At 45.9% G+C, this 23,986-nt stretch overlaps 1 protein-coding gene across 3 annotated transcripts in view; it reads right to left on the reverse strand.

Annotated features, from left to right (window-relative positions):
- LOC106594314 (serine/threonine-protein kinase LMTK1) overlaps nucleotides 1-23,986 on the reverse strand; it is a 74,890-nt gene that overhangs the window by 20,020 nt on the left and 30,884 nt on the right. For 2 of the 3 annotated variants that reach the window (XM_045719733.1, XM_045719732.1), the window contains 4 exons: nucleotides 22,055-22,181; nucleotides 2,277-2,356; nucleotides 659-777; nucleotides 345-432 (listed from right to left, as the gene is read on the reverse strand). In XM_045719733.1, the coding sequence (XP_045575689.1) occupies nucleotides 345-432; nucleotides 659-777; nucleotides 2,277-2,356; nucleotides 22,055-22,181 (414 nt within the window). Of the gene's footprint in view, nucleotides 1-344; nucleotides 433-658; nucleotides 778-2,276; nucleotides 2,357-5,060; nucleotides 5,684-22,054; nucleotides 22,182-23,986 lie in introns of those variants that run through there. The other variant, XM_045719734.1, reaches the window with a different exon arrangement.

Raw genomic sequence — 23,986 nt, forward strand, 5'->3', positions numbered from 1 at the left:
ATGGTGGTTGTTCTGATCTGTAAGGGTGTTATCAATATGGTAGAAGCTCTGATCTGTAAGGGTGTTATCAAAATGGTGGAAGCTCTGATCTGTAAGGGTGTTATCAAAATGGTGGAAGCTCTGATCTGTAAGGGTGTTATCAATATGGTGGAAGCTCAGACCCTTCTGCAAACCCAGAGGAAAGTGTAGAAAGCAGATTGTCCCTGCTGTAACAATACTGTATTCCACCAACAGGGGGAGCAAGTATCCATCTCACCAGAGAACTCCATATAGTAGGTGGTTGTGACCTCTGAGATAGGGGTTAGGGTTTAGGGGGTTAGGGGGCCAGGGGAGGTTTCTCTCACCAGAGGACAGAACTCCATGACCAGTAGGTAGGGTGTAACCTCTGAGCACTGTGCCAGGCACTGCAGGAGGGCTGGGTTCTGGAGGGCACTGGGGGAACGGGGAGGGAGAGGAGATGGGTCATAGTTCAACAGTCATGTTTACAGTCATAGTTTATAGTGAACATACAGTCAGATCACATGGAAAGAGGTAGCAGGATAACCATGTATAGGCATTCATTCATTCACCAATTGATTGATTAATGAATGAATTAATTGTACTGGATGCAAAGGGTGGGGTATACAGGGTATGAGATCCATATTGCTGTGGTTCTGACCGGTATGGCTGTGCCTCTTCCAGGAAGTGCATCTGGTCCTGGACACTGGCACTGGCCTTCAGCTCCTTGACCACCACCTGGGTGGTGCTGAGACCTGCATTCACCTCCCCCAAGAGAACCTATACAGGACCCACAGAGACACAGACAGAGATCAGTTCCTTTACCACTACCTGAGACCTGCATTCACCTGCCCCAAGATAGCCTAAAACAGGACCCAACAGAGACACAGACAGACACACACACACACACACACAAAACATTTACAGTAGTTAACATGGTAAAGACAGGGGGCAACGGAGACAGAGAAAGACAGAGAAAGACAGAGAGAGATACAGAGAGAGAGACAGAGCGAGAGAGACAGGAAGAGACAGGGAGAGACAGAGAGAGACAGGGAGAAGAGCAAAACGTACAGTTCAGCACTAACTAAAAAGCTTTGTCTCAGGAAGCAATGCAGATGGAATGGAATTCAGTGTGACGTGTAGATAGTCCCAGCTCTCAGACAGACAAGGCTGTAGGTCAGCTCGTGGCCCTAATACGATCAACACCACATTACATACACATTCCACACACACTACCTCACAGCACACAGTAGTGTGTCTCCAATGGCACCCTATCCCCTATATAGTGCACTACGTTTGACCAGGGCCCATAAGGCTATGGCCCAAAGTAATGCACTATATAGGGAATATGGTGCCATTTGGGATGTTGACAGTAACATGGAGGAAACCAGGAAGAGGGAGGACATGAGGAAAGACACAGGCTGCCGTCTTGTCCCAATCTTTACCCTTATTCTCCCTAAAGTGTACACTCATTCTCTCACTCACCCTCAGAACATTTTACATTGTCATTTTTTGTCATTTAGCAGACGATTTTATCCAGATCGACTGGTCCATGCTTAAACAATACAGGAATTGACTGGTATAATACATGGTGAAACCTCCCTCTAACTGGTCCATGCTTAAACATTACAGGAATGGACTGGTATAATACATGGTGAAACCTCTCTCTAACTGGTCCATGCTTAAACATTACAGGAATGGACTGGTATAATACATGGTGAAACCTCCCTCTAACTGGTCCATGCTTAAACATTACAGGAATGGACTGGTATAATACATGGTGAAACCTCCCTCTAACTGGTCCATGCTTAAACATTACAGGAATGGACTGGTATAATACATGGTGAAACCTCCCTCTAACTGGTCCATGCTTAAACATTACAGGAATGGACTGGTATAATACATGGTGAAACCTCCCTCTAACTGGTCCATGCTTAAACATTACAGGAATGGACTGGTATAATACATGGTGAAACCTCTCTCTAACTGGTCCATGCTTAAACATTACAGGAATGGACTGGTATAATACATGGTGAAACCTCCCTCTAACTGGTCCATGCTTAAACATTACAGGAATGGACTGGTATAATACATGGTGAAACCTCCCTCTAACTGGTCCATGCTTAAACAATGCCTTTACTGTACATCCATGAGGGGAAGTGAGCTTGTGCATACTTCAGGAACAAGGGTAGCGAATCAGAACCCAGCTACAGACTTTGGGAGGAGTGGTTTCTGTGTCGTTAGTATGTGTTAAGAAGATAATCCGGGGAGCAGCTCACCTTGCCAAACCAACCATGTCCTATCTCCTTCACATATAGTAGACTGTGGCGACCCAGCTCTGACGATTTCAACAGCTGGACTGCAGAGAGAGAGGGGAGAGGGAGAGTCAGACACATTCCAATTGTTAGACTTCTAGATTGTTAGAATGAAGACAGGATGAAGTAAGAGAGGGAGAGGGGGAGAGAAGGGGAGAGGAAGAGAGGGAGAGAATAAGAGAGGAAGAGAGGAAGAGAGGGTGAGAAGGAGAGAAGGAGAGAGGAAAAGAGGGAGATGAGAGAGCAAGAGAGGGAGAGAGGATGAGAGGGAGAGAGGAAGAGAGGGACAGAGGAAGAGAGGAAGAGAGGAAGAAAAGGAGAGAGGGAGAGAAGGAGAGCAGGAGAGAGGAGAGCGTAAGAGTGGGAGGGAGGAGGGAGGAGAGAGGAGAGCGTAAGAGAGGGAGAGGGAGGGAGAAGAAGCGAGGGAGAGAGGATGAGTAAGATGGGGAGAAAGGGAGAGTAAGAGAGGGAGAGGGGGAGAGAGGAGAGGGAGAGGGAGGGAGAGGAAGTGAGGGAGAGATGGAGAGAGGGAGAGGAAGAGAGGGAGACAGGGACGGAGGGAGACAGGGAGAGAGGAAGAGAGGGAGACAGGGACGGAGGGAGAGAGGAAGAGAGGGAGACAGGGACGGGGGGAGACAGGGAGAGAGGAAGAGAGGGAGACAGGGACGGAGGGAGACAGGGAGAGAGGAAGAGAGGGAGACAGGGACGGAGGGAGACAGAGAGAGAGGAAGAGAGAGAGAGGGAGATACAGTTAAATGCGCTTACTCTCAGTAATAATAAAGAGATATCTCCTAGGGAAGTAAAATGTTGCTTCTAAAAGTTTAGCAGAGAAAACAAACTCATAATCCTCCTCAAACAAACTGAAGAGACAGAAACTCCTCTGAAGGCACTATGCTGTCAGCTAACATGGTCTTAGTCCCAACTGGCACCCTATTCTCTATATAGTGCACTCATTTTGACCAGGGCTCATGGGACTCTGGTCAAAAGTAGTGCACTAAGTAGGGAATAGGGTGCCATTTGGGATTTGAGCCATGGTTCAACTCCTCCTAAATAACCCGAGTCTGTCTATCTGTCAACTCCTCCTAAATAACCCCAGTCTGTCTATCTGTCAACTCCTCCTAAATAACCCCAGAGTCTGTCTATCTGTCAACTCCTCCTAAATAACCCCAGTCTGTCTATCTGTCAACTCCTCCTAAATAACCCCAGTCTGTCTATCTGTCAACTCCTCTTAAATAACCCCAGAGTCTGTCTATCTGTCAACTCCTCCTAAATAACCCCAGATTCTGTCTATCTGTCAACTCCTCCTAAATAACCCCAGTCTGTCTATCTGTCAACTCCTCCTAAATAACCCCAGAGTCTGTCTATCTGTCAACTCCTCCTAAATAACCCCAGTCTGTCTATCTGTCAACTCCTCCTAAATAACCCCAGAGTCTGTCTATCTGTCAACTCCTCCTAAATAACCCCAGGTCTGTCTATCTGTCAACTCCTCCTAAATAACCCCAGTCTGTCTATCTGTCAACTCCTCCTAAATAACCCCAGATTCTGTCTATCTGTCAACTCCTCTTAAATAACCCCAGTCTGTCTATCTGTCAACTCCTCCTAAATAACCCCAGGTCTGTCTATCTGTCAACTCCTCCTAAATAACCCCAGAGTCTGTCTATCTGTCAACTCCTCCTAAATAACCCCAGATTCTGTCTATCTGTCAACTCCTCCTAAATAACCCCAGTCTGTCTATCTGTCAACTCCTCCTAAATAACCCCAGAGTCTGTCTATCTGTCAACTCCTCCTAAATAACCCCAGTCTGTCTATCTGTCAACTCCTCCTAAATAACCCCAGTCTGTCTATCTGTCAACTCCTCCTAAATAACCCCAGAGTCTGTATATCTGTCAACTCCTCTTAAATAACCCCAGAGTCTGTCTATCTGTCAACTCCTCCTAAATAACCCCAGTCTGTCTATCTGTCAACTCCTCCTAAATAACCCCAGAGTCTGTCTATCTGTCAACTCCTCCTAAATAACCCCAGAGTCTGTCTATCTGTCAACTCCTCCTAAATAACCCCAGTCTGTCTATCTGTCAACTCCTCCTAAATAACCCCAGAGTCTGTCTATCTGTCAACTCCTCCTAAATAACCCCAGAGTCTGTCTATCTGTCAACTCCTCCTAAATAACCCCAGAGTCTGTCTATCTGTCAACTCCTCCTAAATAACCCCAGTCTGTCTATCTGTCAACTCCTCCTAAATAACCCCAGTCTGTCTATCTGTCAACTCCTCCTAAATAACCCCAGAGTCTGTCTATCTGTCAACTCCTCCTAAATAACCCCAGAGTCTGTCTATCTGTCAACTCCTCCTAAATAACCCCAGAGTCTGTCTATCTGTCAACTCCTCCTAAATAACCCCAGTCTGTCTATCTGTCAACTCCTCCTAAATAACCCCAGTCTGTCTATCTGTCAACTCCTCCTAAATAACCCCAGTATGTCTATCTGTCAACTCCTCCTAAATAACCCCAGAGTCTGTCTATCTGTCAACTCCTCCTAAATAACCCCAGAGTCTGTCTATCTGTCAACTCCTCCTAAATAACCCCAGTCTGTCTATCTGTCAACTCCTCCTAAATAACCCCAGTCTGTCTATCTGTCAACTCCTCCTAAATAACCCCAGAGTCTGTCTATCTGTCAACTCCTCCTAAATAACCCTAGAGTCTGTCCATCTGTCAACTCCTACAGAATAGAGCATCATATTACTAAAAACAAGTACCTTGACGAATCCTCATAATTTAGAGATGATGATGATGGTGAAGGTGGTGATGAAGATAGAGTAGCTGGAGTGGCGGAGCGGCCAGCCGTCCACCCTGAGGTAGAGCACCGTGTGTGTGTGTACGGTGCTGGTCTGTGTGCGGTGAATGGGTCCGGTCCCAGAGAGGACGGTATGTGGAGAAAACCTCTCCCTGTCCACAGAAGTGATGAGAGACCAGCCACAGCAAGTGTGTGTGAGAGTCCATGGCCCCAGTCCCGGTGTGTGTGTGTGAGAGAGAAGAACCCATGACTGCTGAGGCCACGTCAGCCAACGCTCCACAGGGTTTAACCCTACGAGCCCTCACACAGCTGAACAAGCTGCCTGCTCCCTCTCTCTCTCTAACGCTGTCTCTCTCTCTCTCTCTCTCTGTCTCCCTCTCTCTCTCCCTCTCTCTCTCTCTCCCTCTCTCCCTCATCACAATGCATCGTCCTCACACTGTTCCAAAACTAAACATGTTCCAGAACCCCGTCCATGAACTTTCCTCCCAACTGTCACACAGACTGTACTGTCTCCTCTCCTCTATAGACTGGGTCTCAGCTCTGTCTCCTCTATAGACTGGGTCTCAGCTCTGTCTCCTCTATAGACTGGGTCTCAGCTCTGTCTCTCCTCTATAGACTGGGTTTCAGCTCTGTCTCTCCTCTATAGACTGGGTCTCAGCTCTGTCTCCTCTATAGACTGGGTCTCAGCTCTGTCTCTTCTATAGACTGGGTCTCAGCTCTGTCTCCTCTATAGACTGGGTCTCAGCTCTGTCTCTTCTATAGACTGGGTTTCAGCTCTGTCTCTCCTCTATAGACTGGGTCTCAGCTCTGTCTCCTCTATAGACTGGGTCTCAGCTCTGTCTCTTCTATAGACTGGGTCTCAGCTCTGTCTCCTCTATAGACTGGGTCTCAGCTCTGTCTCCTCTATAGACTGGGTCTCAGCTCTGTCTCTTCTATAGACTGGGTCTCAGCTCTGTCTCCTCTATAGACTGGGTCTCAGCTCTGTCTCCTCTATAGACTGGGTCTCAGCTCTGTCTCTTCTATAGACTGGGTCTCAGCTCTGTCTCTTCTATAGACTGGGTCTCAGCTCTGTCTCCTCTATAGACTGGGTCTCAGCTCTGTCTCTTCTATAGACTGGGTCTCAGCTCTGTCTCTTCTATAGACTGGGTCTCAGCTCTGTCTCCTCTATAGACTGGGTCTCAGCTCTGTCTCCTCTATAGAGTGGGTCTCAGCTCTGTCTGAAGCAGCATAGCAGGAATCTCAACCAGCAGGGTCCTTCTCTGTATGTGGAACATAGAAGACAGAAGAGCAGTCCCTCTGCTGTCCCGATGTTTTCTGGTGAGGCTCTGCTGTTTTTCTGTGAGGTTCTAGAGTCTTTCTGTGAGGTTCTAGAATCTTTCTGTGAGGTTCTAGAAGACATGTTCTCCTGCTTCTCTGAGCGCTGTGGCCAGCAACGCCATGTGTTCTGGTCAGGCATGACTCTCTCTCTCTCTGTCCGTGTGTCCAACCAACCGCCTCTTCTAATCTTCCAATCTCTCTCCCTTTCCCAAACCCAGACAGCGTACTGGGTGTGTGCTGGCATACACTGTACACTGGTCACGCATGGCTCTGTCTGTGTGTCCAACCGACTCCGACCGCCAGGCATGTCCGTAGTGTGTCGCCCGACTGACTGTCTGACTGACTGTCTGACTGACTGTCTGACTGACTGACTCTGACTGACTGACTGTCTGACTGACTGTTTGTCTGACTGACTGTCTGACTGACTGACTGACTGTCTGACTGACTGACTGACTTCTGACTGACTGTTTGTCTGACTGACTGTCTGACTGACTGTCTGACTGACTGACTGACTGTCTGACTGACTGTCTGACTGACATGCCAGCACACTGTTCTCCCTCAGGAGCAGCAGTGACATAAGAGACACATTATAATAGCCTTCTGTCTGTGTGTCACTGGGACTGGCAGAAGCATTCCACACACACACACACACACACACACACACACACACACACACACACACACACACACACACACACACACACACACACACACACACACACACACACACACACACACACACACACACACAGAGAGCTCTATGAGATGCAGAGAGAAAGGTCTGTCATAGATACCCCACCCACCCACCCCTCCCCCTCCTGTCCATCATCATTTGATAGAAAGACATTTCACTGTACTTGTTGTGCATGTGACATCAACACTTGATACTATCTCTCTCTCTCTATCCCCTCCCTCTCTCTTCCCCCTTACTATTACACACAGACACATCCCTGTCTTATAACCCATACCACTACCACCCTCTGCCTCTCTCTCTCTATCCCCCCTCTCTCTTCCCCCTTACTATTACACACAGACACATCCCTGTCTTATAACCCATACCACTACCACCCTCTGCTTCTCTCTCTCTCTATCCCCTCCCTCTCTCTTCCCCCTTACTATTACACACAGACCAGGGGCGGAAATCCCGGGGGGGACGGGGGGGACACGACCCCCCCATCCTGGGAAAAATATGATTTGTCCCCCCCAATATATCACTGAAACATAACTATGTCATTTAAATAATATTAATAATACGCAATGAAAGCAATTGTGCTGATTATAGACACTTAATAGCGCGTTTTTAAGTTTCAAATGATTGCGACCCCCCGCCCTTTGCCTCACAATGGTTTGATCCACTGCCAGTTCCTTAGCTTGCTACGTAACTGCCGTGAGGTTCATCCAGTCAATCGCGCACACACACACTAGCTGAATATGTAGAGCTAGCGCGCAAATATTAACTATTAAGCTAGCTAGTACCTATTCCATTTATGTGGCGTCGTCAAAGATGGAATCAGCATGCAGTTGATGTAAGTTAGTGCTTCAAAGTCCCTGTGATAAGGTTAGCGATAAACTGAAGTCCAAACTGAACAGAACTACACTCTCATCTACCATTGTCTTAAATATATTTAATGGTCTCGTTGCAAAAGCTAAATTGTCGCAAGGGAACTTTTATTTATTTAATTTCACCTTTTATTGAACCCGGGTAGCAAAGATTATAGCAAACACCACTGAAACTGAATTGGTGCTCGCTAGCTTTGCAAATTCAGCTATTGTTGGAAGCCAGCCAATATGAAACAAACTATTAAAATTACGAAAGGTTGCAGCATATGTTGTGTAAATGGTGAACTCATACAGCTGTCAACTCTTGTCATTTTAATCCGTTTCACATTTGCTAGCTACCTTTTAGATCGAAGCCCATATAGAATGATTGAAGATGATAGAAGCCCATCTCCTACTGTAAATAACCTACACACTGTGAGTGTAGCCAGCCAGGTAGAAAAATGGCAGAAAAAAGACGTACATCAGAGTATTTTTCAATACACCAAAACGCATAGTAAGAACCCTAGTAGCCTAATATCTCAAAGACTAGTTGATAAAATGTTCATAAGAAAGAAATGAAATTCTAATGGAAATGTTTCACAATGATGTCATTAGGCAGAGCAGGCAACAGATGGCACACAGACAGCAGAGTTGGGGACAGATATGCAGGGACAGACTGGCAGAGACAGGGAGTCTCAGGTAAGTTTGTTGAGTCTTTGTTTGGCAACATTATGAAAGGTTCTCCATTTTTTTTACTTGTAAAATAGGAACATAATTGGAAAATGCCATGGATACCCCCACTCTCAACTTAAACTGGTGACTGAACTAAGATTTGTTAAAGGCAATGGTATTAGTTGTGTAGTTTTGGGTACTGGTAGTTAGGAGTACGGCAAACACCTTATTTCTTTGGTTCCTCAATATACATTTACCATATTACAATGTAGGCTATGTGTTACAGCATTACTTTTGGTGTCCCCCTCAGGAATTGCTCTTGAGAAAATGTCATGTAATTGTCCCCACCAAAGTGGATATCAGATTTTCGCCCCTGACACAGACACATCCCTGTCTTATAACCCATACCACTACCACCCTCTGCCTCTCTCTCTCTATCCCCTTCCTCTCTCTTCCCCCTTACTATTACACACAGACACATCCCTGTCTTATAACCCATACCACTACCACCCTCTGCCTCTCTCTCTACCCCCCCCTCTCGCTCTCTGACAGACCACTCCCTGTATTCTCTCCCTCTCTTTCTCCATCTCCCCCCCATCCCCTCCCTCCCTCCCTCTCTCTGACTCAGTCCCCTCCCTGTATTGTAAACCATAATGCCAGTCCTCTGCCCCAGCGTTCCAGGAGTGCCACAGTGACAGCCCAGCCGTTCACAGCCTCCTACTCCCCCATCACCATCACTATCCACTGGCCTAAAGGCTAAATCACAACCTTTGTCTGTTGGTTGGTCCCCAGTGCTTGGTACCAGCCTACCAACTCAGCAGACACAGGACCCATTCACTGGGCATTCTCTGGACCCTAGCACTGCTGCTGGGCAGGGGTTGTCACGGTGATAACAGCACGCACACACACACACACACACACACACACACACACACACACACACACACACACACACACACACACACACCCAACCCCTGATCCCCTCCCCACCACTCCTCTCTCTCTCTCTCTCTCTCTCCCTCTCTCTCCCTCCAGAGGTTCTTCTCTCCTTTCTTTTCTAAATAACTGTTCCTTTATATCATTCCATCCCACTAGGAATGTGCGTGTGTCCGTGCGTGCGTGTGTGTGTGTACATGCGTGTGTGTCTCTCTGTGTGTGTGTGTGTGTGTGTGTGTGTGTGTGTGTTCGTGCGTGTCAGTTCATCCCACTAGAGGAATGTGTGTGTGTGTATGTTCTGTCTTCCCACTCATGGCATTCCCTGGCAGTGAAGCCTGAGGTAAGAGGCAGGCATTGTGGCTGTGAGCTGGTGGGATGATACACACACACAGTAACGTACACACTGTTGGGCTAAATGATATTCACCCACACAGACTGAATTACTGCTGTATTACAAAGCTATGGGAATGTGAAATAATGCACATATGTAAAAGTCTGTGTGCTTTTTGCTTCCTGTATGCTATTATATATGTGTATGTGTGTGTGTGTGTGTGTGTGTGTGTGTGTGTGTGTGTGTGTGTGTGTGTGTGTGTGTGTGTGTGTGTGTGTGTGTGTGTGTGTGTGTGTGTGTGTGTGTGTGTGTGTGTGTGTGTGTGTGTATACATGTTACAGTATGTGTGTGTGACAGTCTCTGCCTCTTTTAAAAAGACTATTGAGTTGAGGCAATTCTCTACAGGACAGAAATGCAAAACTGAGCAATCATGGAATCAAGCCATAAAATATATTTCCATAGTGTGTAGGTGGCATAGCTAGTTGACTATCTCTTGGAGTGGTGATCTGTCTCTTGGAGTGGTGATCTGTCTCTTGGAGTGGTGATCTGTCTCTTGGAGTGGTGATCTGTCTCTTGGTGTTGTGATCTGTTTCCTGATGTGGTGATCTGTCTCCTAGTGTGGTGATCTGTCTCTTGGTGTTGTGATCTGTCTCTTGGAGTTGTGATCTGTCTCTTGGAGTTGTGATCTGTCTCTTGGTGTGGTGTCTCTTGGTGTGGTGATCTGTCTCTTGGTCTCTTGGAGTGGTGATCTGTCTCTTGGAGTGGTGATCTGTCTCTTGGAGTGGTGATCTGTCTCCTGGTGTGGTGATCTGTCTCCTGGTGTGGTGATCTGTTTCCTGGTGTGGTGATCTGTTTCCTGGTGTGGTGATCTGTCTCCTGGTGTGGTGTGGTGATCTGTCTCCTGGTGTGGTGATTTGTCTCCTGGTGTGGTGATCTGTCTCCTGGTGTGGTGATCTGTTTCCTGGTGTGGTGATCTGTTTCCTGGTGTGGTGATCTGTTTCCTGGTGTGGTGTGGTGATCTGTCTCCTGGTGTGGTGTGGTGATCTGTCTCCTGGTGTGGTGTGGTGATCTGTCTCCTGGTGTGGTGTGGTGATCTGTCTCCTGGTGTGGTGTGGTGATCTGTCTCTTGGTGTGGTGATCTGTCTCCTGGTGTGGTGATCTGTCTCCTGGTGTGGTGATCTGTCTCCTGGTGTGGTGACATGTCTCTTGGTGTGGTGACATGTCTCTTGGTGTGGTGACATGTCTCTTGGTGTGGTGACATGTCTATTGGTGTAGTGTGGTGACATGTCTATTGGTGTAGTGTGGTGACATGTCTATTTGTGTGGTGACATGTCTCTTGGTGTGGTGACATGTCTATTGGTGTAGTGTGGTGACTTGTCTCTTGGTGTGGTGACATGTCTCTTGGTGTGGTGACATGTCTCTTGGTGTGGTGACATGTCTATTGGTGTGGTGACTTGTCTCTTGGTGTGGTGACATGTCTCTTGGTGTGGTGACATGTCTATTGGTGTGGTGTGGTGACATGTCTCTTGGTGTGGTGACATGTCTCTTGGTGTGGTGACATGTCTCTTGGTGTAGTGTGGTGACATGTCTCTTGGTGTGGTGACATGTCTCTTGGTGTGGTGACTTGTCTATTGGTGTGGTGACATGTCTCTTGGTGTGGTGACATGTCTCTTGGTGTGGTGACATGTCTATTGGTGTGGTGACATGTCTATTGGTGTAGTGTGGTGACATGTCTCTTGGTGTAGTGACATGTCTCTTGGTGTAGTGTGGTGACATGTCTCTTGGTGTGGTGACATGTCTCTTGGTGTGGTGACATGTCTATTGGTGTGGTGACATGTCTATTGGTGTAGTGTGGTGACATGTCTCTTGGTGTGGTGACATGTCTCTTGGTGTGGTGACATGTCTCTTGGTGTGGTGACATGTCTATTGGTGTGGTGACATGTCTCTTGGTGTGGTGACATGTCTCTTGGTGTAGTGTGGTGACATGTCTCTTGGTGTGGTGACATGTGTATTGGTGTGGTGTGGTGACGTGTGACAGTGTGTGAGGACAGGAGCCATGTTTGACAGTGTGTGAGGACAGGAGCTATGTGTAACAGTGTGTGAGGACAGGAGCCATGTTTGACAGTGTGTGAGGACAGGAGCCATGTGTAACAGTGTGTGAGGACAGGAGCTGTGTGTAACAGTGTGTGAGGACAGGAGCTGTGTGTGACAGTGTGTGAGGACAGGAGCCATGTGTAACAGTGTGTGAGGACAGGAGCTGTGTGTAACAGTGTGTGAGGACAGGAGCTGTGTGTGACAGTGTGTGAGGACAGGAGCTGTGTGTGACAGTGTGTGAGGACAGGAGCTATGTGTAACAGTGTGTGAGGACAGGAGCCATGTTTGACAGTGTGTGAGGACAGGAGCTATGTGTGACAGTGTGTGAGGACAGGAGCCATGTTTGACAGTGTGTGAGGACAGGAGCTGTGTGTGACAGTGTGTGAGGACAGGAGCTATGTGTGACAGTGTGTGAGGACAGGAGCTATGTGTAACAGTGTGTGAGGACAGGAGCTATGTGTAACAGTGTGTGAAGACAGGAGCTATGTGTGTGAGGACAGGAGCTATGTGTGTGAGGACAGGAGCTATGTGTGTGAGGACAGGAGCTGTGTGTGTGAGGACAGGAGCTATGTGTAACAGTGTGTGAAGACAGGAGCTATGTGTGTGAGGACAGGGGCTGTGTGTGTGAGGACAGGAGCTATGTGTGTGAGGACAGGAGCTATGTGTGTGAGGACAGGAGCTATGTGTTTGAGGACAGGAGCTATGTGTGACAGTGTGTGAAGACAGGAACTATGTGTGTGAGGACAGGAGCTATGTGTGACAGTGTGTGAGGACAGGAGCTATGTGTGACAGTGTGTGAAGACAGGAGCTATGTGTGTGAAGACAGGAGCTATGTGTGTGAGGACAGGAGCTATGTGTGTGAGGACAGGAGCTATGTGTGACAGTGTGTGAGGACAGGAGCTATGTGTGTGAGGACAGGAGCTATGTGTGTGAGGACAGGAGCTGTGTGTGTGAGGACAGGAGCTATGTGTGACAGTGTGTGAAGACAGGAGCTATGTGTGTGAGGACAGGAGCTGTGTGTGTGAGGACAGGAGCTATGTGTGACAGTGTGTGAAGACAGGAGCTATGTGTGTGAGGACAGGGGCTGTGTGTGTGAGGACAGGAGCTATGTGTGTGAGGACAGGAGCTATGTGTTTGAGGACAGGAGCTATGTGTGACAGTGTGTGAAGACAGGAGCTATGTGTGTGAGGACAGGAGCTATGTGTGACAGTGTGTGAGGACAGGAGTAAATAGTAGTAAATAAGTGTGGTTGAGGTTCTTTTGAAATGCCTGATGAATGTGCTATAGAATAAGGATGATCCTGTCAGACTTATAGCTGGCTTGACCTTGATAAACAGTATACGTCCCAAATGGCACCCTGTTCGCTATATAGTGCACTACACAAGCATTTCACTACACCCACAATAACATCTACTAAATATGTGTATGTGGCCAATAAAATGTGATTTTACTTTAGACCAGGGACCATAGTGCTCTGGTCAGAAGTAGTGCACAATGTAGGGAATAGGGTGCCATTTGGGAAGCAGATGTATTCCATACAGACGTCATTACTTCTACTGTCAATTCACTTCAGCTTATGAGACTAGGCCTTCTACTTCTCCATGCTATGTGCATGACGAGAGGGAGGGAGGGAGGGAGGGAGGGAGGGAGGGAGGGAGGGAGGGAGGGAGGGAGGGAGGGAGGGACAAACAAACAAACAAAGCAAAACAAAACAAAGGCAAAGTCTTGTCATGCTTTGTTGATTTAAAAAAAAGCATTAGACTCAATTTGGCATGAGGGTCTGCTATACAAATTGATGGAAAGTGGTGTTGGGGGAATAACATACAACATTATAAAATCCATGTACACAAACAACAAGTGTGCGGTTAAAACTGGCAAAAAACACACACATTTCTTCCCTCAAGGCCGTGGGGTGAGACAGGGATGCAGCTTAAGCCCCACCCTCTTCAACATATATATCAACGAATTGGCGAGGGCACTAGAACAGTCGACAGCACCCTGCCTCACCCTACTAGAATCTGAAGTCAAATGTCTTCTGTTTGCTGATGATCTGGTGCTTCTGTCACCAACCAAGGAGGGTCTACAGCAGCACCTAGATATTCTGCACAGATTCTGCCAGACTTGGGCCCTGACAGTGAATCTCAGTAAAACAAAAATAATGGTGTTCCAAAAAAGGTCCAGTCGCCAGGACCACAAATACAAATTCCATCTAGACACCGTTGCCCTAGGTCACACAAAAAACTATACATACCTTGGCCTAAACATCAGCGCCACAGGTAACTTCCACAAAGCTGTGAGAACGATCTGAGAGACAAGGCAAGAAGGGCCTTCTATGCCATCAAAAGGAACATATAATTCGACATACCAATTAGGATCTGGCAAAAAATACTGAAATCAGTTATAGAACCCATTGCCCTTTATGGTTGTGAGATCTGGGGTCCGCTCACCAACCAAGAATTCACAAAATGGAACAAACACCAAATTGAGACTCTGCATGCAGAATTCTGCAAAATTCTGCAGAAAAGAGACGTTAAATTCTACAACCACCTAAAAGGAAGCAATTCCCAAACATTCCATTACAAAGCCATCACCTACAGAGAAATAAACCTGGAGAAGAGCCCCCTAAGCAAGCTGGTCCTGGGTCTCTGTTCACAAACACAAACAGACCCCACAGAGCCCCAGGACAGCAACACAATTAGACCCAACCAAATCATGAGAAAACAAAAAGATAATTACTTGACACATTGGAAAGTATTAACAAAAAAACAGAGCAAACTAGAATGCTGTTTGACCCTAAACAGAGAGTAAACAGTGGCAGAATACCTGACCACTGTGAGTGACCTAAATTTTGACTATGTACTGTACAGACTCAGTGAGCATAGCCTTGCTATTGAGAAAGGCCGCCGTAGGCAGACCTGGCTCTCAAGAGAAGACAGGCTATGTGCACACTGCCCACAAAATTAGGTGGAAACTGAGCTGCACTTCCTAACCTCCTGCCCAATGTATGGGCATATTAGAGACACATACTTCCCTCAGATTACACAGATCCACAAAGAATTTCAAAACAAACCCGATTTTGATAAACTCCCATATCTACTGGGTGAATGACCACAGTGTACCATCACAGCAGCAACATTTGTGACCTGTTGCCACAAGAAAAGGTCAACCAGTGAAGAACAAACACCATTGTAAACACAACCCATATTTATGTTTATTTATTTTCCCTTTTGTATTTTAACTATTTGCACATCATTACAACACTGTATATATACATAATATGACATTTGTAATGTCTTTATTCTTTTGGAACTTCTGTATGTGTAATGTTTACTGTTCATTTTTATTGTTTATTTCACTTTTGTATATTATCTACCTCACTTGCTTTGGCAACATTAACATATGTTTCCCATGACAATAAAGCCCCTTGAATTGAATTGAGAGAGAGAAAGAGAGAAAGAGAGAAAGAGAGAAAGAGAGAGACAGAGAGAAAGAGAGAGCAAGACAGAGAGAAAGAGAGAGAGAGAGAAAGAAAGAAAGGGAGAAAGAGAGAAAGAGAGAGAGAGAGAAAGAGAGAGACAGAGAGAGAGAGAAAGAGAGAGACAGAGAGAGAGAGAAAGAGAGAGCAAGAGAAAGAGAGAGACAGAGAGAGAGAAAGAGAGAGACAGAGACAGAGAGAGAAAGAGAGAGCGAGAGAGAGAGTGAGTGAGAGAAAGAGAGAGAGAGAGAGAGAAAGAGAGAGAGCGAGTGAAAGAGAGAGACAGAGAGAGCGAGACAGAGAGAGAGAATTAAGTATAAATAATGTGTATGTATGTGTGGGTGACTTTCTGTTTCTGACTGCAGAGTTTAAAAGACAGCAGCACAGAGTCAATAACACTGGGATTCAGGACCACAGAGAAACAGAGGATGGAGAGGAAGAGGAGGAGGATAGATGAACAGGAAAACGATGCATCCAGACCAGAGCGAATCCCTCATAAATCTCCCCTCCTCCTCTCCTCCTCTCTTCTCATCCTCTCCTCTCTCCTTTTTTCAACAGTTGTTTCAATTGAATCACCAAAATCAATCCCCCTCTTTTTTTAAACAATTCCCACCCCTCCTTTCTCCTCTGTCCTCTCCTCTGTCCCCCCTCTCCCACCCCTCCTTTCTCCTCTGTCCTCTGTTCTCTCCTCTCTACCCCACTCTCTCCCCCTCTTCCACCCCTCCTTTTTCCTCTGTTCTCTCCTGTCTCCCCCACTCTCTCCCCCTCTCCCACCCCTCCTTTCTCCTCAGTCCCCTGTTCTCTTCTCTCTCCCATACTTTCTCCCCTCTCCCACCCCTCCTTTCTCCTCTGTCCTCTGTTCTCTCCTCTCTACCCCACTCTCTCCCCCTCTTCCACCCCTCCTTTTTCCTCTGTTCTCTCCTGTCTCCCCCACTCTCTCCCCCTCTCCCACCCCTCCTTTCTCCTCAGTCCCCTGTTCTCTTCTCTCTCCCATACTTTCTCCCCTCTCCCACCCCTCCTTTCTCCTCTGTCCTCTGTTCTCTCCTCTCTACCCCACTCTCTCCCCCTCTTCCACCCCTCCTTTTTCCTCTGTTATCTCCTCTCTCCTCCACTCTCTCCCCCCTCCCACCCCTCCTTTCTCCTCTCCTGTCTCCCCCACTCTCTCTCCCTCTCCCCGTCTCCTCTCCTTCTCTCTTCTCTTCCCCACTCTCTACTCCTCACCCTGCAACACCTGAACCAATCATACGACCGTAGCTATGGAGGACAGGAGGGAGGGAGGCAATTGGCTGCTAGCCTGACGCTGGCTTGTCCAATCCCTGCTCACGCTCACATCCTGGGATTCAGAGCACAACGAACACACACACACAGAAACACACACACACACACGCACACACACACACCATGAAGTACAGCAAACAGCTGACAGCCCAGAGAATAAGAGAGAGTGAGGGTTGGCTTTCTTCCTCCCCAATGTGCTCCAGCTTTCTTGCATTCCTCTCACACACACACACACACACACACACACACACACACACTACATAAACTGCCACGGAGCACTGCAGCAGGCCAGCCTCATTCTGCATTACGCAACAGACAGATGTTAGAGTGAGAGGAAGAGGAAGGGAGATGGAGGAAGAGTGGAAAAGAGAGCATGTCTGTGCTCTGTCCCTGTTTGTCAGGAAATTCTCATCATCTCTCAAATTAACAACCCAGTGTGCAGGCCAATGTTCTGATGATGGAGTATGATAATGTTCTGATGATGGAGTATGATAATGTTCTGATGATGGGGTATGATGATGTTCTGATAATGTTCTATGATGATGTTCTATGATGTTAGAGTATGATAATGTTCTATGATGTTCTGATTTTTTTTAAAACATTTTAGTCATTTAGCAGACGCTCTTATCCAGAGCGACTTACAGTAGTGAATACATTTCATACATTTTTTTTCCCCGTACTGGTCCCCCGTGGGAATCGAACCCACAACCCTGGCGTTGCAAACACCATGCTCTACCAACTGAGCCACACGGGACCACTGATGTTCTGATGATGGGGTATGATGATGTTCTGATGATTGGGTATGATGATGGGGTATGATGATGTTCTGATGATGGGGTATGATGGTGTTCTGATGATGGGGTATGATGATGTTCTGATGATGGGGTATGATGATGTTCTGATGATGGGGTATGATGGTGTTCTGATGATGGGGTATGATGGTGTTCTGATGATGGGGTATGATGATGTTCTGATGATGGGGTATGATGGTGTTCTGATGATGGGGTATGATGGTGTTCTGATGATGGGGTATGATGATGTTCTGATGATGGGGTATGATGATGTTCTGATGATGTTCTGATGATGGGGTATGATGATGTTCTGATGATGGGGTATGATGATGGGGTATGATGGTGTTCTGATGATGGGGTATGATTATGGGGTATGATGGTGTTCTGATGATGGGGTATGATGGTGTTCTGATGATGGTGTATGATGATATTCTGATGATGGTGTATGATGATGTTCTGATGATGGGGTATGATGGTGTTCTGATGATGGGGTATGATGATGGTGTATGATGGTGTTCTGATGATGGTTCTGATGATGGGGTATGATTATGGGGTATGATGGTGTTCTGATGATGGGGTATGATGGTGTTCTGATGATGGTGTATGATGATATTCTGATGATGGTGTATGATGATGTTCTGATGATGGGGTATGATGGTGTTCTGATGATGGGGTATGATGGTGTTCTGATGATGGTGTATGATGATGTTCTGATGATGGGGTATGATGATGTTCTGATGATGGGGTATGATGATGTTCTGATGATGGGGTATGATGATGTTCTGATAATATTCTGATGGTGTTCTGATGATGGGGTATGATGGTGTTCTGATGATGGGGTATGATGATGTTCTGATGATGGGGTATGATGATGTTCTGATGATGGGGTATGATGATGTTCTGATGATGGGGTATGATGATGTTCTGATAATATTCTGATGGTGTTCTGATGATGGGGTATGATGATGTTCTGATAATATTCTGATGGTGTTCTGATGATGGGGTATGATGATGTTCTGATGATGGGGTATGATGATGTTCTGATAATATTCTGATGGTGTTCTGATGATGGGGTATGATGGTGTTCTGATGATGGTGTATGATGATGTTCTGATGATGGGATATGATGATGTTCTGATGATGGGGTATGATGATGTTCTGATAATATTCTGATGGTGTTCTGATGATGGGGTATGATGATGTTCTGATGATGGGGTATGATGATGTTCTGATGATGGGGTATGATGATGTTCTGATAATATTCTGATGGTGTTCTGATGATGGGGTATGATGGTGTTCTGATGATGGGGTATGATGATGTTCTGATGATGGGGTATGATGATGTTCTGTGATATGGGGTATGATGATGTTCTGATGATGGGGTATGATGATGTTCTGATAATATTCTGATGGTGTTCTGATGATGGGGTATGATGATGTTCTGATGATGGGGTATGATGATGTTCTGATAATATTCTGATGGCGTTCTGATGATGGGGTATGATGATGTTCTGAGGATGGGGTATGATGATGTTCTGATAATATTCTGATGGTGTTCTGATGATGGGGTATGATGGTGTTCTGATGATGGTGTATGATGATGTTCTGATGATGGGGTATGATGATGTTCTGATGATGGGGTATGATGATGTTCTGATAATATTCTGATGGTGTTCTGATGATGGGGTATGATGATGTTCTGATGATGTTCTGATGATGGGGTATGATGGTGTTCTGATGATGGTGTATGATGATGTTCTGATGATGGGGTATGATGATGTTCTGATGATGGGGTATGATGATGTTCTGATAATATTCTGATGGTGTTCTGATGATAGGGTATGATGGTGTTCTGATGATGGGGTATGATGATGTTCTGATGATGGGGTATGATGATGTTCTGATACTGGGGTATTGTGATGGGGTATGATGATGTTCTGATGATGGGGTATGATGATGTTCTGATGATGGGGTATGATGGTGTTCTGATGATGGGGTATGATGATGTTCTGATGATGGGGTATGATGATGTTCTGATGATGGGGTATGACGATGTTCTGATAATATTCTGATGGTGTTCTGATGATGGGGTATGATGATGTTCTGATGATGGGGTATGATGATGTTCTGATGATGGGGTATGATGATGTTCTGATAATATTCTGATGGTGTTCTGATGATGGGGTATGATGATGTTCTGATGATGGGGTATGATGATGTTCTGATGATGGGGTATGATGATGTTCTGATGATGGGGTATGATGATGTTCTGATAATATTCTGATGGTGTTCTGATGATGGGGTATGATGATGTTCTGATGATGGGGTATGATGATGTTCTGATAATATTCTGATGGTATTCTGATGATGGGGTATGATGGTGTTCTGATGATGGTGTATGAGGATGTTCTGATGATGGGGTATGATGATGTTCTGATGATGGGGTATGATGATGTTCTGATAATATTCTGATGGTGTTCTGATGATGGGGTATGATGATGTTCTGATGATGTTCTGATGATGGGGTATGATGGTGTTCTGATGATGGTGTATGATGATGTTCTGATGATGGGGTATGATGATGTTCTGATGATGGGGTATGATGATGTTCTGATAATATTCTGATGGTGTTCTGATGATAGGGTATGATGGTGTTCTGATGATGGGGTATGATGATGTTCTGATGATGGGGTATGATGATGTTCTGATACTGGGGTATGATGATGGGGTATGATGATGTTCTGATGATGGGGTATGATGATGTTCTGATAATATTCTGATGGTGTTCTGATGATGGGGTATGATGATGTTCTGATGATGGGGTATGATGATGTTCTGATGATGGGGTATGATGATGTTCTGATAATATTCTGATGGTGTTCTGATGATGGGGTATGATGATGTTCTGATGATGGGGTATGATGATGTTCTGATAATATTCTGATGGTGTTCTGATGATGGGGTATGATGATGTTCTGATGATGGGGTATGATGATGTTCTGATAATATTCTGATGGTATTCTGATGATGGGGTATGATGGTGTTCTGATGATGGTGTATGATGATGTTCTGATGATGGGGTATGATGATGTTCTGATGATGGGGTATGACGATGTTCTGATAATATTCTGATGGTGTTCTGATGATGGGGTATGATCATGTTCTGATGATGGGGTATGATGATGTTCTGATGATGGGGTATGATGATGTTCTGATAATATTCTGATGGTGTTCTGATGATGGGGTATGATGATGTTCTGATGATGGGGTATGATGATGTTCTGATAATATTCTGATGGTGTTCTGATGATGGGGTATGATGATGTTCTGATGATGGGGTATGATGATGTTCTGATGATGGGGTATGATGATGTTCTGATGATGGGGTATGATGATGTTCTGATAATATTCTGATGGTGTTCTGATGATGGGGTATGATGATGTTCTGATGATGTTCTGATGATGGGGTATGATGGTGTTCTGATGATGGTGTATGATGATGTTCTGATGATGGGGTATGATGATGTTCTGATGATGGGGTATGATGATGTTCTGATAATATTCTGATGGTGTTCTGATGATAGGGTATGATGGTGTTCTGATGATGGGGTATGATGATGTTCTGATGATGGGGTATGATGATGTTCTGATACTGGGGTATGATGATGGGGTATGATGATGTTCTGATGATGGGGTATGATGATGTTCTGATGATGGGGTATGATGATGTTCTGATGATGGGGTATGATGATGTTCTGATACTGGGGTATGATGATGTTCTGATGATGGGGTATGATGATGTTCTGATAATATTCTGATGGTGTTCTGATGATGGGGTATGATGATGTTCTGATGATGGGGTATGATGATGTTCTGATACTGGGGTATGATTTTGATGATGGGGTATGATGATGTTCTGATACTGATGATGTTCTGCTGATGGGGTATGATGATGTTCTGATGATGGGGTATGATGATGTTCTGATACTGGGGTATGATTATGGGGTATGATGATGTTCTGATGATGGGGTATGATGGTGTTCTGATGATGGGGTATGATGATGTTCTGATGATGGGGTATGATGATGTTCTGATGATGGGGTATGATGATGTTCTGATGATGGGGTATGATGATGTTCTGATGATGTTCTGCTGATGGGGTATGATGATGTTCTGATGATGGGGTATGATGATGGCCCTGCTGGGTCAACGTATGCATTCCAAATGGCATCATAACGCACTACAAGTCCCGTGGTCCAATGTTGTGCACTGTGTAGGGAATAGGGTGCCATTTGGATTAGTACAGCCTGGAGTGTGGACCTGAGACAACTCTAGTAACACTCATTTGAGTAGTCTTTGAGTGGCAATTTGACTGATTAACCCAGGGCTAGACTTGATGTTTAATTACTCGAGAGAAGAGGAGAGGAGAGAGGAAAGGAGAGACCATATGGGTCATAGGTGATATATAGAGGTGAAAGTTCAAAGGTCATAGGTGATGGGTCATAGATAGACTAGGATCTTACTGGATCGTCCGGGCTGTTTGGAGACGGGCATGGAGACCTCAGTGAGGGGGAGGATGTAGACTTCAGGTCCATTCTGAGACGAGGCCAGGTCAGCCTGGTACTCCTCTCCCTCTGTGTTCTCAAACTCCTGGTGGGAGGGGAGAGAAGACACTGGGGTTAGTGTGTATGTGACAGAGAGAAAGAGAGAGGGGGAGTGAGTGGGGGGGGGGGCAGAGCGAGAGAGAGAGAGAGAGAGAGACACAGACAGAGAGAGAGAGAGAAGAAAGAATTTGTATGCATGTGTGGGTCACAGAGAGAAAGTACGTGACGGATGCTAGGAGGAAATGGAACGCTGGCCTCTTCCTCCATCTCCACTCTGGGTCCCCTTCCTCCTCCTGCCCCTATCATGCCTCAACTTTCTTCCTACTGTCTTGAGATTTGGCTCTAAACTGCTTATTTTCACAAAACAACAGATCTGAATATGAGCCACAAGCAGAAACAGACAGTTGTACAACACTCCCTTCCAACCCTGCCTGCTAGATGCAAACAGAACACATCCCCTCTGTCCCTTCTTAACACCAGTAGTGTCTCTTTACACTCTAAACACCTCCAGCAGCGACAGAGTACCACGCTGCCAATCCATCTTCAGAGACTGTGTTTGTACAGGGAGAGAGTGGCTGGCAATACTGCTCTGTTCTCAACTACTGAGCCATCCATTATTTACCTAATGAACTACAGCACAGAACAAACCTATCTAGAGGAGAGAAGAGAGGGGAGGGGGTGGGAAGAGGTGAAGAGAACAAGGGGAATCATGCAAGACAACGCTTCGCTGCGACAGAAAAACCCCTCTGCTCTGATTTGTAAGACTGATTAAGAGATAGCACCCTTTTGCTTCTCATTCACAACACCACCTGTCTATCTCAGGAGCAGAGCATGAAAGACAAGAAAGAAAGAAAGAAAGAAAGAAAGAAAGAAAGAAAGAAAGAAAGAAAGAAAGAAAGAAAGAAAGAAAGAAAGAAAGAAAGAAAGAAAGAAAGAAAGAAAGACAGGATGAGGAGACATGACAGAGAAGAGCGAACGGACGAAAAGACTAGAAATGAGAAAAGGCCATACCGTTCACTAAACACTTAACACTCTCTTCTCTTCTCTTTTCTCTAAACACTTAACACCCAACCACAGAACTGAGTCTGTCTGTCCGTCCCACAGAGTGGTCACAGTGAAAGAAGGATGACATAAAGAAGGCTTTGGTGGTGCAGTGGTGGGATGTGGCTAGTGGTCGCACGCTAATGCACACACCTCTATTAATGCAAACCTCTGCTAACACTGGTGAATGACAAGGAGGGGAACCACAGAGGGGGATGTGACCACATAACACTGTTCTATTGACTTCTGTGGATTTGACACTGGACAACCATGCCAAAGTAGCCTGGGTTTGACACTGGACAACCACGCCAAAGTAGCCTGGGTTTGACACTGGACAACCACGCCAAAGTAGGCTGAGTTTGACACTGGACATCCACGCCAAAGTAGCCTGGGTTTGACACTGGACAACCATGCCAAAGTAGCCTGAGTGCCAATATGTTTCTGGTCTCTTGGCAACTCCTTATGAATTGTCATGTTTGACTTACCAATGACAGCAATGGTGTTGGCAATAGCACAAGGCTAAAGTCAAACACCTGCAGCTAAAAGTCTATATTGGGGGGATAGATGGATGGATGGATGGATGGATGAGGGAACTGCTGGAGAAAAGCAGGCTGTCCATTGTTTACCTCTGCTATGAGCATTTGCGTCATTCTGATTGGTCAAGAGAGTCAAGATAAAAAAAATGTGGGGGGGGACTATATGGATATTTGAATAGTGAAGTGGTGCTAAATGTCCATCCCCAACACAGCAGCAGAACAACCACCTTCCTCTCTCTGCCGCTCTGACAGGATCTGCTTTGAGGATGCTAAC

This window comes from Salmo salar, chromosome ssa06, assembly GCF_905237065.1.
Source record: "Salmo salar chromosome ssa06, Ssal_v3.1, whole genome shotgun sequence".
NCBI classification, from domain to species: domain Eukaryota; kingdom Metazoa; phylum Chordata; class Actinopteri; order Salmoniformes; family Salmonidae; genus Salmo; species Salmo salar.